Source organism: Pristis pectinata, chromosome 11, assembly GCF_009764475.1.
Source record: "Pristis pectinata isolate sPriPec2 chromosome 11, sPriPec2.1.pri, whole genome shotgun sequence".
In the NCBI taxonomy this organism is placed as follows: Eukaryota; Metazoa; Chordata; class Chondrichthyes; order Rhinopristiformes; family Pristidae; genus Pristis; species Pristis pectinata.
The window spans coordinates 3,210,903-3,225,838 of NC_067415.1; the positions used below are offsets into that span (position 1 = coordinate 3,210,903).

Genomic DNA, 14,936 nt, shown 5'->3' on the forward strand with positions numbered 1-14,936 from the left:
ACCAGTGAGAGTGTCTCAAACAAGGGATATAGCTGCAAAATAAGTGGCTGGCTGTGTAAAACTGAAGTGTGCTGAAATCTCTTCTCTCAGAGGATGGTGAATCTCTGGAATTTTCTGTCCCTGAGGGAGGTGGAGGCCGGATCCTTGGATATATTTAAGGTGGAGGTCGATGAAGATGAGATCTTTATTAGTCACATGTACATCGAAACACACAGTGAAGCGCATCTTTTGCGTAGAGTGTTCTGGGGGCAGCCCGCAAGTGTCACCACGCTTCCTGCGCCAACATAGCATGCCCACAACTTCCTAACCCGTACGTCTTTGCAATGTGAGAGGAAACCGGAGCACCCAGAGGAAACCCAGAGGTGTACAAGGTGATAAGAGGCATAGATCGAGTGGACGATCAGAGACTTTTTCCCAGGGCGACAACGGCTAACACGAGGGGACATAATTTTAAGGTGACTGGAGGAAGATATAAGGGGGATGTCAGGGGTAAGTTTTTTATACAGAGAGTGGTGGGTGCGTGGAACGCACTGCCTGCAAAGGTTGTGGGGGCAGATACATTAGGGACATTTAAGAGACTCTTAGATAGACACATGAATGATAGAGAAATGGGGGGCTATGTGGGAGGGAAGGGTTAGATAGATCTTAGAGCAGGATAAAATGACGGCACAACATTGTGGGCGGAAGGGCCTGTACTGTGCTGTAATGTTCTAACGTACAAACTCCTTACAAACAGTGACGTGAATTGAACCTGGGTCGCTGGTGCTGTAATGGCGTTACGCTAACCGTTATACTACCATGCCTTTGAAAGATTGAGGAACTGAGGGCTCTGGGGAACTGGCACAGAGAGGGGTTGAGGCCAGGGTAGATCAGCCATGATCATATTAATTAGCAGGGCATGCTCGAGGGGCCGAGTGGCCTCCTCCTGCTCCTGTCCTCCTGTGTTCCTGTGTTTTGGGGCCAAAAGTGCTTCAGCAAACGGGGAGATGATTTAGCTCAAAAGACTTCAGGTGGAGAAGATACAGAATGGAACTAGTGGAGGAAAAGCTGAGGCTGGTTAGGATGCTGTATGAATAATCCTCTCCATGTTTTGTAATGGATCTGATGGACCATTGCATGTTTTGCAATAAATCCATCCCAAATTTCCCAACATACCTACACAATGTTTTGTTAAAGATTCCACTCCAGTAAATGAGAATCAAAAAAGAGCTGCAGCTATCGGAAGCCTGAAATAAAACAGAAAATGCTGGAAACGCTCAGCAGGTCGGGCAGCATCTGTGAAAAGGAAAACCGAGTTAATGTTTCAGATTATTTGTCAGTTTCCAACACCTTCTGCTATAATCCACTCCATGTTTTGCAATAAATCTACCCCACATTTTAATGGAGTCATGCTATTAATCTATTACATGTTTTGTAATTAATTCACACTAAGTTTTAGAACCGTTCGATTCCACATGAAGCGCTGTAGATGTCCTGTTCCTGTGGACAACACCTCAACTCACGGGAGTTTAGCTGTGTGAAATGTGTCATGGGTTTATAGGTGCCCCCCAGATGTTGAGAAGATGTTTTCTCCAGCTGCAGGTCCTGGAGCCAGCGGACATGATCTCCGGTGGAGATGTGGAGGAATTCCTTTGGAATTCCCTATCTCAGAGGAAGCTTGGGTCACGGATGCATTCAGAGCAGAGAGTCTGGAGACCGAGTGAATCCAGGGATTGGGCAGGGAAGTGGGATCAGCCCTGAGTGGTCAAGGAGCCAATTGCCTTCCTGTTCCCTGTCCTTAACTCAACTGGGTGGTATAGAACGTGCACGGCACGCTTGCCTTCATTAGTTGAGGCACTGAGTTCAAGAGTCAGGAAGTCACGTTGCAGCTTTATGAAACTCTGGTTAGGCCGCATCTGGAGTATTGCATTCAGTTCTGGTCGCCCCATTACAGGAAGGACTTGGAGGCTTTGGAGAGGGTGCAGAAGAGGTTCACCAGGATGCTGCCTGGATTAGAGGGTATGAGCTATAAGGAGAGGTTGGGCAAACTTGGGTTGTTTTCTCTGGAGCGTCGGAGGCTGAGGGGAGACCTGATAGAGGTTTATAAGATTATGAGATGCATAGATAGAGGAGACAGACAGTATCTTTTCCCCAGGGTTGCAATGTCCAATACTAGAGGACATGCATTTAAGGTGAGAGGGGGTAAGTTCAAAGGAGATGTAAGGGGTTAGTTTTTTTACACAGAGTGGTGGGTGCCTGGAATGTGCTGCCGGGGTGGGGGTGGAGGCAGATACGACAGACGCGTTTAAGAGGTTCTTAAATGGACACATGAATGTGCAGAGACTGGAGGGATATGGACCATGTGCAGGCAGAAGGGATTAGGTGTCTTTCGCTTAATTCCTTCAGCACATGGGTGAAGGGGCCTGTTCCTGTCTTAGATCATAAGATATAGGAGCAGAATTAGGCCATTCGGCCCATCGGGCCTACTCTGCCATTCCATCATGGCTGATTTTTATTTTAACCCCAGTCTCCCACCTTCTCCCCGTGACCCTTCACCCCTTCATCAATCAAGAACCTACCAATCTCTGCCTTAAACACACCCAGTGACTTGGCCTCCACAGCCGCCTGTGGCAACGAATTCCACAGATTCACCACCCTCTGGCTGAAGAAATTCCACCCCATCTCAGTTCTAAAGGGACGTCCCTTTATTCTGAGGCTGTGCCCTCGGATCCTGGACTCTCCCACTGATGGAAACATCCTCTCCACGTCCACTCTATCCAGGCCTTTCAGTATCCAGTAGGTTTCAATGAGATTCCCCTCCCTCATCCTTTTGAACTACAGACCCAGAGACATCAAACGCGCCTCATACGTTAACCCTTTCATTCCCGGGATCATTCTTGTGAACCTCTTCTGGACCCTCTCCAATGCCAGCACATCCTTCCTTAGATACAGGGCCCAAAATTGTTCACAATATTCCAAATGCGGTCTGACTGATGCTTTATAAAGCCTCAGTCATACATCCTTGCTTTTATAATCTAGTCCTCTCGAAATGAATGCTAACATTGCATTTGCCTTCCTTACTACCAACTCAACCTGCAAGTTAACCATGAAGGAAGTCTGCACTCAGACTCCCAAGTCCCTTTGCACCTCTGATTTCTGAATTCACTCCCCATTTGGAAAACAGTATGCACCCTTACTGTTCTAGATGTACATTTTATGATCTAATGCTCCCTCCTGCAAATGTTCACAGCTAATAATTTGGACCCTTCCCTTCTCATTCCAGGCAGTCCTGAGTATGGCTCAAGATATGGGATTCACCACCAACTATAAGATTGACTTGAAGACGCTGGCGAGGTAGGTCTCTCTCTGAGCCACGGGACGCCAGTCAGGACACGTCTGGCTACTGGTTATCCTGGCTGGATTGTTCATTTGTTCCCTCTTGATAACTTGACCATCGCCAGCAGGAAGACTGCAGAATTTTCCCCTGGGAGGGGAACTGCGGTGCACATTCCGGTCACTGTTTAGTTTAAGAAGGCACGTGTGAATCTCCCTCTCACTAGCTCAGAATCTGGGCACAGGGAGGTTGTCCTCAACTTGGGGTTTGTGGATCAGGCACAGGAGGAGGACACACGGGTCTCGGCTCTGTCCTAATCACCCACCGAGCTGTGTGTTCACCCTCCACGGCGCTGGGGGAGGGAAGAGAATTCTGGAGATTCACCAGCCTCAGGAAGAAGATACTCCACTTCGTCTTAGTCCCTGATTCAGTGCCTTGGTTCCAATCTCCCAGCCTCCCAGTGTACCCCCTTCCCACCCTTCTCGGAATCTATCTCATAGAACGGTATAGGAACAGGCCCTTCAGCCCACAATGTCTGTGCCAACCATGGTGCCAATTCAAACTAATCTCATCTGCCTGCACATGGCCCATATCTCTCCATTCTCTGCCTGTTCATGTGCTTGTCTAAATGCCTCTTAATCGTTGCTATTGTATCTGTTTCCATCACCCGCCCTGGCAGCTTGTTCCAGGCACCCACCATTCACGGGGTATTGAGTTCAAGAGCCAAGAGGTAATGTTGCAGCTCTATAGAACTCTGGTTAGATCACACATGGAGTATTGTGTTCAGTTCTGGTCACCTCATTATAGGAAGGATGTGGAAGCTTTAGAGAGGGTGCAGAGGAGATTTACCAGGATGCTGCCTGGATTGGAGAGCATGTCTTATGAGGATAGGTTGAGTGAGCTGGGGCTTTTCTCTTTGGAGAGGAGGAGGATGAGAGGTGACTTGATAGAGGTGTACAAGATGATAAGAGGCATAGATCGAGTGGACAGTCAGAGACTTTTTCCCAGGGCGACAATGGCTAACACGAGGGGGCATAATTTTAAGGTGATTGGAGGAAGGTATAAGGGGGATGTCAGGGGTACGTCTTTTACACAGAGAGTGGTGGGTGCTTGGAACGCACTGCCGGCAGAGATTGTGGGGGCAGATACATTAGGGACATTTAAGAGACTCTCAGATAGCCACGTGAATGATAGAGAAATGGAGGGCTATGTGGGAGGGAAGGGTTAGATAGATCTTAGAGCAGGATAAAATGTCGGCACAACATTGTGGGCTGAAGGGCCTGTACTGTGTTGTAATGTTCTATGTTCTCTGTGTTGTAAAAAAAAACTTGCCTTGTAAATCTCTTTAAACTTTCTCCAGCTCACCTTAAAGCTATGTCCCCTAGTATTTCACGTTTTCACCCTGGGGAAAAATATTCCGGCACCTGCAGTCTCTTGTGTCTCCTGGGGGAAAAGGTCCTGACTGTCTACCCTATCTATGCCTCTCATGATTTTATAAACCTCTATCAGGTCTCCCCTCAGCCTCCGACGCTCCAGAGAAAACAACCCAAGTTTGTCCAACCTCTCCTTATAGGTAATACTCTGCAATCCAGGCAACATCCTGGTAAATCTCCTCTGCACCCTGTCCAAAGCCTCCACATCCTTCCTGTAAGGGGGCGATGAGAACTGCAGACAACACTCCAAGTGTGGCCCAACCAAAGTTCTCAATGGGATCACCTCCCATTCTGTAAACACCTGTGAGTGAACTCCTAGTTTGCCGAGCCAGTCCCCGGAAGACAACTGGTTCATCTTTGGAATCCACCTGTTCTCTGCTCCATATCCAACGCAGACACAACCTTCTGTCGAAATGCAGGCCAAAACTCTGCACAGCGCTCCAGCTATAGTCCAACCAATGGTCTGCTGACTTCCTGAAGAGAGCCATTGAGACAGCTTTTCATTGACTGTAAGCCCCTAATAATGTTCAGGTTCATTGTCATGGGCACACGTACCCAGGGTAGAAGTACCATGAAAATTAGCTTCTTTCAGCGCAGTATGTTACAAACATAAATTACATAAACTTAAATTAACATAAATTATACATGATTTAACACGACAAAATAAGTAAAACTAAACATAATCACATTAATGCAAGTTGAGGGAAATACAGTCCGAGGTAGAATTGGGGTTTTTCAGGTCAGTTCAGGAACCTGACGGTAGTGGGGAAGAAGCTGTTGTTGAACCTTGAGGTGTGGGTCTTCTCCTGTATCTCCTGCCTAATGGCAGCATCGAGAAGAGGGCACGGCCCAGATGGTGGGGGGTCCCCGATGATGGATGTCACCATCCTGAGACATCATCTGATGTAGGTGTCCTCTGGTGGGGAGAGCTGTACCTGTGATGGAACTGGCTGAGTCCACCGCTCTCTGTAGCCTCTTGCGTTCCTGTGCACTGGAGTCCCCACACCAGGCAGAATGCTTTCCGCCGTACATCTGGAGAAGTTTGTCAGAGTTTTCGATGATGTGACGAATCTCCTTAAACCTCTAAGAAAGTAGAACCGATGACGTGCCTTCTTCATGATTGCACCTATGTGCTGGGCCCAGGATGAGATGTTGACGCTCAGGAACTTGAAGCTGCTCACCCTCTCCAACGCAGACCCTTCAATGACGACTGGTGCTAGTTCACCTGCCTTCTCCTTCCGAAAGTCCACAATCAGTTCAAGCCCCTGAAAGTCAGGCATAAGATACAAATCCTCCTCTCCTTATGCAATAGACCCCTCACCCCAAGGACTGAATCCAGCTACATATTCCTTGACACCCACCTCCAACAAAGACCAGTCAACTCCAGTGTTGACTGTTTTAATTGATAACCCCTGTTCCTCGGCCAGCAATTCCAAATTTCCCCTGTGGCTCAGTGGGTTATGCTCTTGCCTCACAATCAGAAGATTGTGGGTTCACGACTTGCCCTGGAGATTTGGGTGTGATGCTTCAGTGCAGTCTGTGGACGCTGCCTCAAACCTGGGCCTTGTCTGGACATTGGCATGGTGTGGAGTCTGCACGCTCTCCCTGGGGGTTCACCCCACGTGCTCTCTGGTTTCCTCCTACATAGAGTAGACAGCCAGTATCTTTTTCCCAGGGTGGAAATGTCTAATACCAGAGGGCACGCATTTAAGGTGAGAGGGAGAAAGTTCAAAGGAGATGTGTGGGGCAAGTTTTTTTACACAGAGAGTGGTGGATGCCTGGAATGTGCAGCCAGGGGTGGGGGTGGAGGCAGATACGACAGAGGTGTTTGAGAGGCTCATAAACAGGCACATGGATGTGCAGAGAACGGAGGCATATGGACCATGTCCAGGCAGAAGTGATTAATTTAATCAGGTGCCATTAGGATTGGCCCTTGGTTTCTCAGAGAATTGGTTGGTGGGGGGTGGGTGGAAAGGGGAGAGTTAATGGGCATGTGAGAGAGAAATAAGTGGGAGAAAGTGATTGCCGGTATAGACTCAATGGGCGGAATGGCCTCCTGTGTTGTAAGGGGGATATGAAATTACAATGCAGGGGCCAGTATCAGAGTGTCTTTTGTGCATCTCTGTCAGTAAGTCCAGCTGTCCGTCACAGGGTGCGGCAGCTCTTGATTGGCTGCTCTGGGACGAGGGGGAGGAGGGCATTGGTCAGGGAGGGGGGTGGGGGGAGATCCGTAGACCCTCGCTGATGGCCGTGTCTCGACAGGTTCTGCATGATGGTGCGGAGGGGTTACCGAGACCCTCCCTACCACAACTGGATGCACGCCTTCTCCGTCACCCACTTCTGTTACCTCCTCTACAAGAACCTGCCGCTGCTAGACTATCTGCTGTAAGTAGCTTGAGGTAGGGAGGGTAACAGGGTGGGGGAGGCCGCAGCTGCAGGGACACAGCGAGGAGAGCTGCGGCGAGGGTTCGATCCCGGCCTCTGGTGCTGTCTGCGTGTGGAGTCTGCACGTTCTCCCTGTGACTGCGTGGGTTTCCCCCGGGTGCTCCGGTTTCCTCCCACATTCCAACGATGTGCTGGGTCGATGGGCCAATTAGCCACTGTAATTTGCCCCCCCTACTATGTAGGTGAGGGGTAGATTTCTGGGAATATGGGGAGAATAAAATGGGATTGGTAATTGGTTTATTATTGGCACATGTACGGAGATACAGTGAGCAGCTTTTGTTTGCGTGCCGTCCAGACAGATCAGTCCCTACAAAAGCACATAGAGGTAGTTAAAAGGAAAACAGAATGCAGAATAAGGTGTTCCAGTTACCGAGGAAGTGCAGTACAGGCAGACAATAAGGTGCAAGGGCCACGACAAGGTAGATTGTGAGGTCAAGTGTTCACCTTGTTGTACAAGAGGTCCATTCAAGAGTCTGACAACAGCGGGATAGAAGCTGTCCCTGAGCCTGGTGGTACGTGCTTTCAGGCTTTTGTATCTTCTGCCCGATGGGAGGGGGGAGAAGAGAGAATGACCGGGGTGGGAGGGGTCCTTGATTATGTTGGCTGCTTTCCCGAGGCATCGAGAAGTGTAGACAGTCCATGGAGGGATTGGTGTAGGATTGATGTAAATGGTTCAGCCCCGATTCTGTGGGCCGAAGGGCCTGATTACCTGCTCCTTGCCTCCGTGAGGCAGCAGGATGGAAGGGGAGGCTGGAATTGGGAGGAATCGTGGTGGGACGGGGCAGAGGAGAGAGGGTCAACTGGGATTGGGAGGGAGGGCAGCAAAGGCAAGAGTGGCCACTGGGAGTGTGGGTGAGGCAATGGAGAGTGAGGAGGACCTCTTGGAGGAAGGAATTGGGATGTTAGTGGGATGGGCAGGAAGAGGCAGTGACAACATCTGCCAAGGGTTGGGGAAGGAAAAGTCGGTCCCAATGAGTGAACGGGAAGGGGTGGGGTCCGCTGGAATGCTGTTGAGTGAGGATGGGATGGTCTGGATCACTGGTCCGGAACCTATGGTGAGGTGCGCCTGGTACAACATCTGGGATGTCCTGACAGGGAATGTTCTGAGACCCCCTTCTGCTGGTTCCTGCCGATCACACCCGCTGTCTTTCCTTTCCGTTCTCAGTGACCTTGAGATCCTCGCTTTGTTTGTCTCCTGTATGTGCCATGACCTGGATCACCGTGGGACCAACAACTCCTTTCAAGTGGCATCGGTGAGCACTGGCACAGGGTTGGTACCACGGTGGGGCTCACCCCAGCAGGAACCCCTGTCTCCCCCCCCCCCCCAGCCCGGGGAGGCACCGTCACAGGGAGGTTGCAGCACCCAGTGTCTTGAAGACATTACCAATGGCCTGGGTCCAATGGGTTCCCCGTGGCAACCGAGTCTCCCAGTAGATGCAGAGCAAGATCCCACAAACAGCAAGTGAGACAAAGGACTAGACAATTCACCTGGTGGTGGGTAAGGTCTCCTGTTGTGCTGCAGAACCTTTAGGGTGTATCTCCTTTTTCAAAGGAGGTCTCCTCGGTGATTACAACATTGCAATATTATGTAACTTCAGTATTCTGCAATTCCTACTATTTACAGTCAACAAATTACCACATGGTCAGCCTTATCCAGAACATACTTTGTGTTCTGAACACACCCTGTGGCGCCCACCGGTCCTGGAAAGCCCCCAGTGTATCCATGGATACTGCCTGCTCTTTCTCCAGGGACACAGGGATGTGGACGTAACCCCGGAACAGGGGCGGGCACTCGGCTCGGGCAGAAACCTCGAATGTACACCATGTGCACCGTCTACACAACGCACTGCGGTTACTCACCCAGGCTACTCTGACAGCACCTCCCAAACCCACTTCCTCTCCCACCCAGAAGGACAAGGGCAGTGGGTACAGGGGAACACCACCACCTGCAGGTTCCCCTCAAAGCCACACACCGACCCGACTTGGAAATATCTCGCCGTTCCTTCACCGTCACTGGGTCAAAATCCTGGAACACCCTCCCCAACAGCACCGTGGGAGCCCCTTCACCAGAAGGACTGCAGCGGGTCAAGAAGGGGACTCACCCCTACCTTCTCAGGGGGCAGCTAGGGATGGGCAATAAATGCTGAACCTTGCCAGCGATGCCCAGATAACTAATAATTGGACTTGTTTTATTACTGTCACTTGTACCGAGGTACAGTGAAAAACTTGTCTTGCATACCGATCGTACAGATCAATTCATTACACAGTGCATTGAGGTAATAGAATAGGAAAACAGAATGCAGAATAAAGTGTTACAGTTACAGAGAAAGTGCAGTGCAGGCAGACAATAAGGTGCAAGGCCATAACAAGGTAAATTGTGAGGTCAAGAGTCCATCTTATTGCACTTGGGAACCGTTCAATAGTCTAATAATGATGATCTAGTTATTAATCTCAAATAATGAATAATTTTTTAAAAACATGCAAGGGGTTTCCCAATCGAGTTAGTAAACAGTTCTGAGGATTGAATAGTTGGGATTTGTAGGAAGCTACCTCTTTAATCTGAATGTGTCTTATCTCACTCAACAGAAGTCGGTGTTGGCTGCATTGTACAGCTCGGAAGGATCAGTGATGGAGGTAATGAAAGGTGTTCTATCTCTCTGTTTCTACTCTCTCTAACTGGGACAGAATCGCCTTCCCCAGCTGGGAAGCCCGGGATTAGGCCGGGAATGGGAGAGAACCAGGTCAAGAGGTTAAGACTGAAACCATTGTGAACCCTTGGACATGATCTCAAATTCTCCAAAAGCAAACTGCTGGAGGAACTCAGTGGGTCAGGCAGCATTGTTGGTTGGAAAGGGATGATGGACATTTCGGGGCGAGACCCTGCATCAGGGCTGAGAGGGGAGATGGTCGGTATACAGAGGTGAGGGGGAGGGGTGAGGCAGGGGCTGGCAGGTGAGAGGTGGAACCAGGTGAGGTGGGGGATGATGGGCAGGTGGGACAGGGCTGGTGGGGGGAGGGATGTAAACAATGAACAGAGAGACAAACCCTGGGCGGACAGGTGGGAGTGGGAAGGGAACATGGGGGTGGGGAGGGTAAGGGGGGGGGTTGGTGAGTGGATCACCTGAAGTTGGAGAATTCACTGTTCATGCCATTGGGTTGTAGACTCCCCAGGGGTAATATGAGATGTAAGTTGGTTTATTATTGTCACTTGTACCGAGGTACAGTGAAAAACTTGTCTTGCATACTGATCGTACAGATCAATTAATTACAATGGTGCATCGAGGTAGTACAAGGGAAAACAATGACAGAATGCAGAATAAAGTGTTACAGTCACAGAGAAAGTGCAGTGCAGGCAGACAATAAGGTGCAAGGCCATAACGAGGTAGATTGTGAGGTCAAGAGTCCGTTTTATTGTACAAGGGAACTGTTCAATAGTCTTATAACAGCGGGATAGAAGCTGTCCTTGAGCCTGGTGGTACGTGCTTTCAGGCTTTTGTATCTTCTACCCGATGGGAGGGGGGAGAAGAGAGAATGTCCAGGGTGGGTGGGGTCTTCGATTATGTTTTTAAGATAAGATTTTTAAGATATCTTTAATTGTCGCATGTACATCGAAACACACAGTGAGATGCATCTTTTGCATAGTGTTCTGGGGGCAGCCCGCAAGTGTCGCCACGCTTCCGGCGCCAGCATAGCATGCCCACAACTTCCTAACCCGTACGTCTTTGGAATGTGGGAGGAAACCGGAGCACCCGGATGAAACCCACACAGACACGGGGAGAACGTACAAACTCCTGACAGACGGCGGCAGGAATTGAACCCAGGTCACTGGCGCTGTAATAGCATTACGCTAACCGCTACACTAGGGTACCTGTTGACTGCTTTCCTGAGGCAGCAGGAAGTGTAGACAGAGTCCATGGAGGAGAGGCTGGTGTCCGTGATGCGCTGAGCTGTGTCCACAACTCTCTGCAGTTTCTTACGGTCCTGAGCAGAGCAGTTGCTGTACCAAGCCGGGGTGCATCGGGATAGGATGCTTTCTATGGTACAAGGATAAAAATTGATGAGAGTCGACAGGGACGTGACAAATATTGTTCCCCTAGCTTGCCTTGGGCCTTACCCTGGCAGTGGGGAAAGCCGAGGATGGACGGGTTGGTGTGGGAATGGGAAGGGGAGCTGAGATGGCATGTGACCGGGAGCTCAGGACGGTCACTGCAGACGGAGCATCAGTGCTCTGCGGAACGGTCGCCCAGTCTGCACTTGGTCTCGCCCATGTAGAGGAGGCCACAGACCGGGGGCACCGGGTGCAGGAGGGGAGGTCGGAGGAGGATCTGCCGCACCTGGGAAGAGCTGTTGAGGTTCCTGGATGGTGGTGAGGGGGGGGGGGGGGGTGAAGGGGCAGGTGTCGCACCTCCTGCGGTTGCAGGGGCAAGCGCCAGGGGTCAGGGAGGAGTGGGTGGGAATGGACGAGCAAGTGAGGAGTCACGGAGGGAGTGGTCCCAGCGGAAAGGGGTGGGGAGGGGATTATGTGGCTGGTGGTGGAATCCCGTTAGAGATGGTGGAGGTGACCATCCCTCTCACCTCTTTATACTGGCTATTCCACACCAACCCCCCCCCCCCCACACACACACACTCTCAGTCCTGATGCAGGGTCTCAACCCGAAACGTCAACCAACCCCCTGCCTCCACAGGACTCGAGGGACTGAGTTATGGAGAGAGGTTGAGCAGGCTGGGAATGTGGGAGACTGAGGGGTGATCTTAGAGGCGTATAAAATCATGAGGGGCATAGATAGGGTGAATGGTCACAGTATTTTTCCCAGGGTTGGGAAATCAAGAACTAGAGGGCATGGGTTTAAGGTGAGAGGGGAGAGATTTAATAGGAACCTGAGGGGCAACTTTCTCACCCAGAGGGTGGTCAGTGTATGGAACAAGCTGCCAGAGGAAGTGGTTGAGGCAGGGACATTAACAACATTTAAAAGACATTTGGACAGGTACATGGATGGGAAACACAGGTAAATGGGACTGGCTTAGATGGGCATCTTGGTTGGCATGGACCAGTTGGGCTGAAGGGCCTGTTTCCGGGCTGTAGGACTCTGTGACCCTCTGAGTTGCCCCAGCAGTTCAATTTTTGCTCCAGCTTCCATCCTCTGGAGTCTCTTGTATCTCCAGCTCAGATTCTGCACACCGGCCCCTCCCACTCCACACTGTCACTTCCAAACGTCAGCCCACAGCGGGAGCAGCAGCTTAACCGCGCGGTGGGGGGGGGGGGGGGGGGGGGGGGGGGCGGGGGTGGGGGGAGGCTGTTGTATCCTGGCCAATACTGCCATCCTGTGACCTTGTTGGGAACTGCAGGAGTCTGGGACGTGAATGCGCTCATGGGTGCATCAGGCTCTGTAGTTGGATTTTCACTGGGCTGGGAGGGGGAGTATAGGGGACCATCCCTGTGTCAACCTAGCACTACCTTATGTTTGTTCTTCATCAAGAGACAAACTTTGCGTGGGTTTAACATCTGAACATTTTATTAACCAACACGGAGTGGCTTGCGTTCCCCCTCTTTTTACAGCCACTTCCTCTTCTCTCGTGTGACCCCTTGCATTGCCTACTGGGAACTGTAGTTCTTTATTATAACACACAATAACACATCTTTCCCCCTTTAAAGAAAAACAAACACAATACTTTGTCCTTATAAACCTGCCAAGAACCCTTGTCCACTCAGCAGCTTTCAATCAGTCTCTGAGGTGGTTTAATGGTCCTTTTTGGTCTGGGACTTGCTTTCGCAGGTGTGTTGCATTTGCTGCGTTACCGTTGGTGTTTTCCTGGGAACTCTCAGCCTCTCACCTGAATCTCTCTCGGCGAATCCGGTGACTGCTGCACTTCAGGAACAATGTGCTCCCTCGCCATGCCGGCCAGCCTTTTCTCCGTCTTTTTACAGCTTTTCTTTCGTACTCACTGAGTCTCTCGATTGCACTCAGTATTCATCTGCTCTCCCTGTTCAGACCTCACACCAACTTCTGACACCACGTTATGTTTGTTCTTCATCAAGAGACAAACTTCGTGTGGGTTTAACATCTGAACATTTTATTAACCAACACCAGCCTGGCTTGCTTTCCCTCCCTTTTTACAGCCACTTCCTCTTCTCTCGTGTGACCCCTTGCATTGCCTACTGGGAACTGTAGTTCTTTATTATAACTATATAATAACACATAGGGGACCATTCCTGTGTCAACCTAACACCCTCCACCCCCCGCCAACCCATAGATAATTCAATCCTTCCATTATTTGGGAGGTAAAACATAAGGGAAAAATACACAGTTAACGGCATTAATGCTCAAGAGCGTTGATGTACAGAAGACTGTCGGGGTCCGAGTCCATAGTGTGTGGAATGGGCTGCCAGAAACGGTGGTGGAGGCTGATACGATAGGGTCTTTCAAGAGACTGTTAGATAGGTACATGGAGCTGAGTAAAATAGAGGGCTATGGGTAAGCCTAGTAATTTCTAGGGACATGTTCGGCACAGCTTTGTGGGCCGAAGGGCCTGAATTGTGCTGTAGTTTTTCTATGTTCTATGAAAGTGGCTGCTCAAGTAGATAGGGTGGCCAAGAAGGGGTATGACATGCTTGCCTTCATCGGTCAGAGCACTGAGGTGTAAGGAAGTCACGTTGCAGCTGTATAAAACTTTGGTTAGGCCGCACTTGGACAATTGTGTGCAGTTCTGGTTGCCCCATTACAGGAAGGATGTGGAGGCTTTGGAGAGGGTGCAGAAGAGGTTCACCAGGATGCTGCCTGGATTAGAGGGTATGAGCTATAAGGAGAGGTTGGACAAACTTGGGTTGTTTTCTCTGCAGTGTCAGAGGCTGAGGGGAGACCTGATAGAAGTTTATAAAATTATCAGAGGCACAGATAGGGTAGACAGTCAGTCTTTTTCCCAGGGTAGAAATGTCAAGTACAAGAGGGCATGCAGTTAAGGTGAGAGGGGGAAAGTTTAAAGGAAATGTGCGGGGCAAGTTTTTTACTCAGAGAGTGGTGGGTGCCTGGAACGGGCTGCCAGGGGTGGTGGTGGAGGCAGATACGATAGAGGGGTTTTATGGGGCTGTTGGATAGACACATGAATATGGAGGGATGTGGATCACGTGCAGGTAGAAGCGATTTAGTTTAATCCAGCATCGTGTTTAGCACAGACATGGTGGGCCGAAGGGTCTCTTCCTGTGCTGTACTGATCTGTGTTGTGTTGCTGGACCTGTGTCCAGTCCTCCAGTGACCATCCAGCTCTCCAACCCTCGTAACACAATTACAGTTGGACTCTGCAACAGGATATCGACAGGTTGGGTCAGTTGGTGAAAAGTTGTCAAGTGGAGTTTAATGTGGGGAAGTGTGAGGTCATGATCTTCGGTGAGAGGAATCCAAAGGTGGGCTGTCATCTAAATGGAGAGAGACCGGGAGAGTGAAGTTCAGAAGGATCTGGGTGTTCTGGTGCACGAATCACACAACGTGCATTAACTTGCAGGTGCAGCAGGCATTTAGGAAGGGAAGTGATACTTGACCATTATTTCAGAAGGGTTGGAGCTTGGAAATAGGGAAGTGTTGTTGCGTTTGAGACCACACCTGGGGCACAGGGCATGGTTTTACAGCAGCAACAAAAATTTCTTCTGGCCAAACAGTTTGAAGGCTGGGTAAACGTAATGGGGCCCAAATCAACCCACCCACTGATAGAATGGGTGAACAGGATCCAAGGGCCGAATGGCCTCTCTGTTC

The 14,936-nt window shown here is 50.2% G+C and overlaps 1 protein-coding gene across 1 annotated transcript in view; it reads left to right on the forward strand.

Moving 5' to 3' along the window:
• The window catches only part of LOC127576113 (cGMP-dependent 3',5'-cyclic phosphodiesterase), a 194,406-nt gene that overhangs the window by 160,257 nt on the left and 19,213 nt on the right, over window positions 1–14,936 (forward strand). The window contains 4 exon segments of the mRNA XM_052026499.1: window positions 3,263–3,333; window positions 7,009–7,131; window positions 8,357–8,444; window positions 9,778–9,825. Coding sequence (XP_051882459.1) covers window positions 3,263–3,333; window positions 7,009–7,131; window positions 8,357–8,444; window positions 9,778–9,825 — 330 coding nt within the window.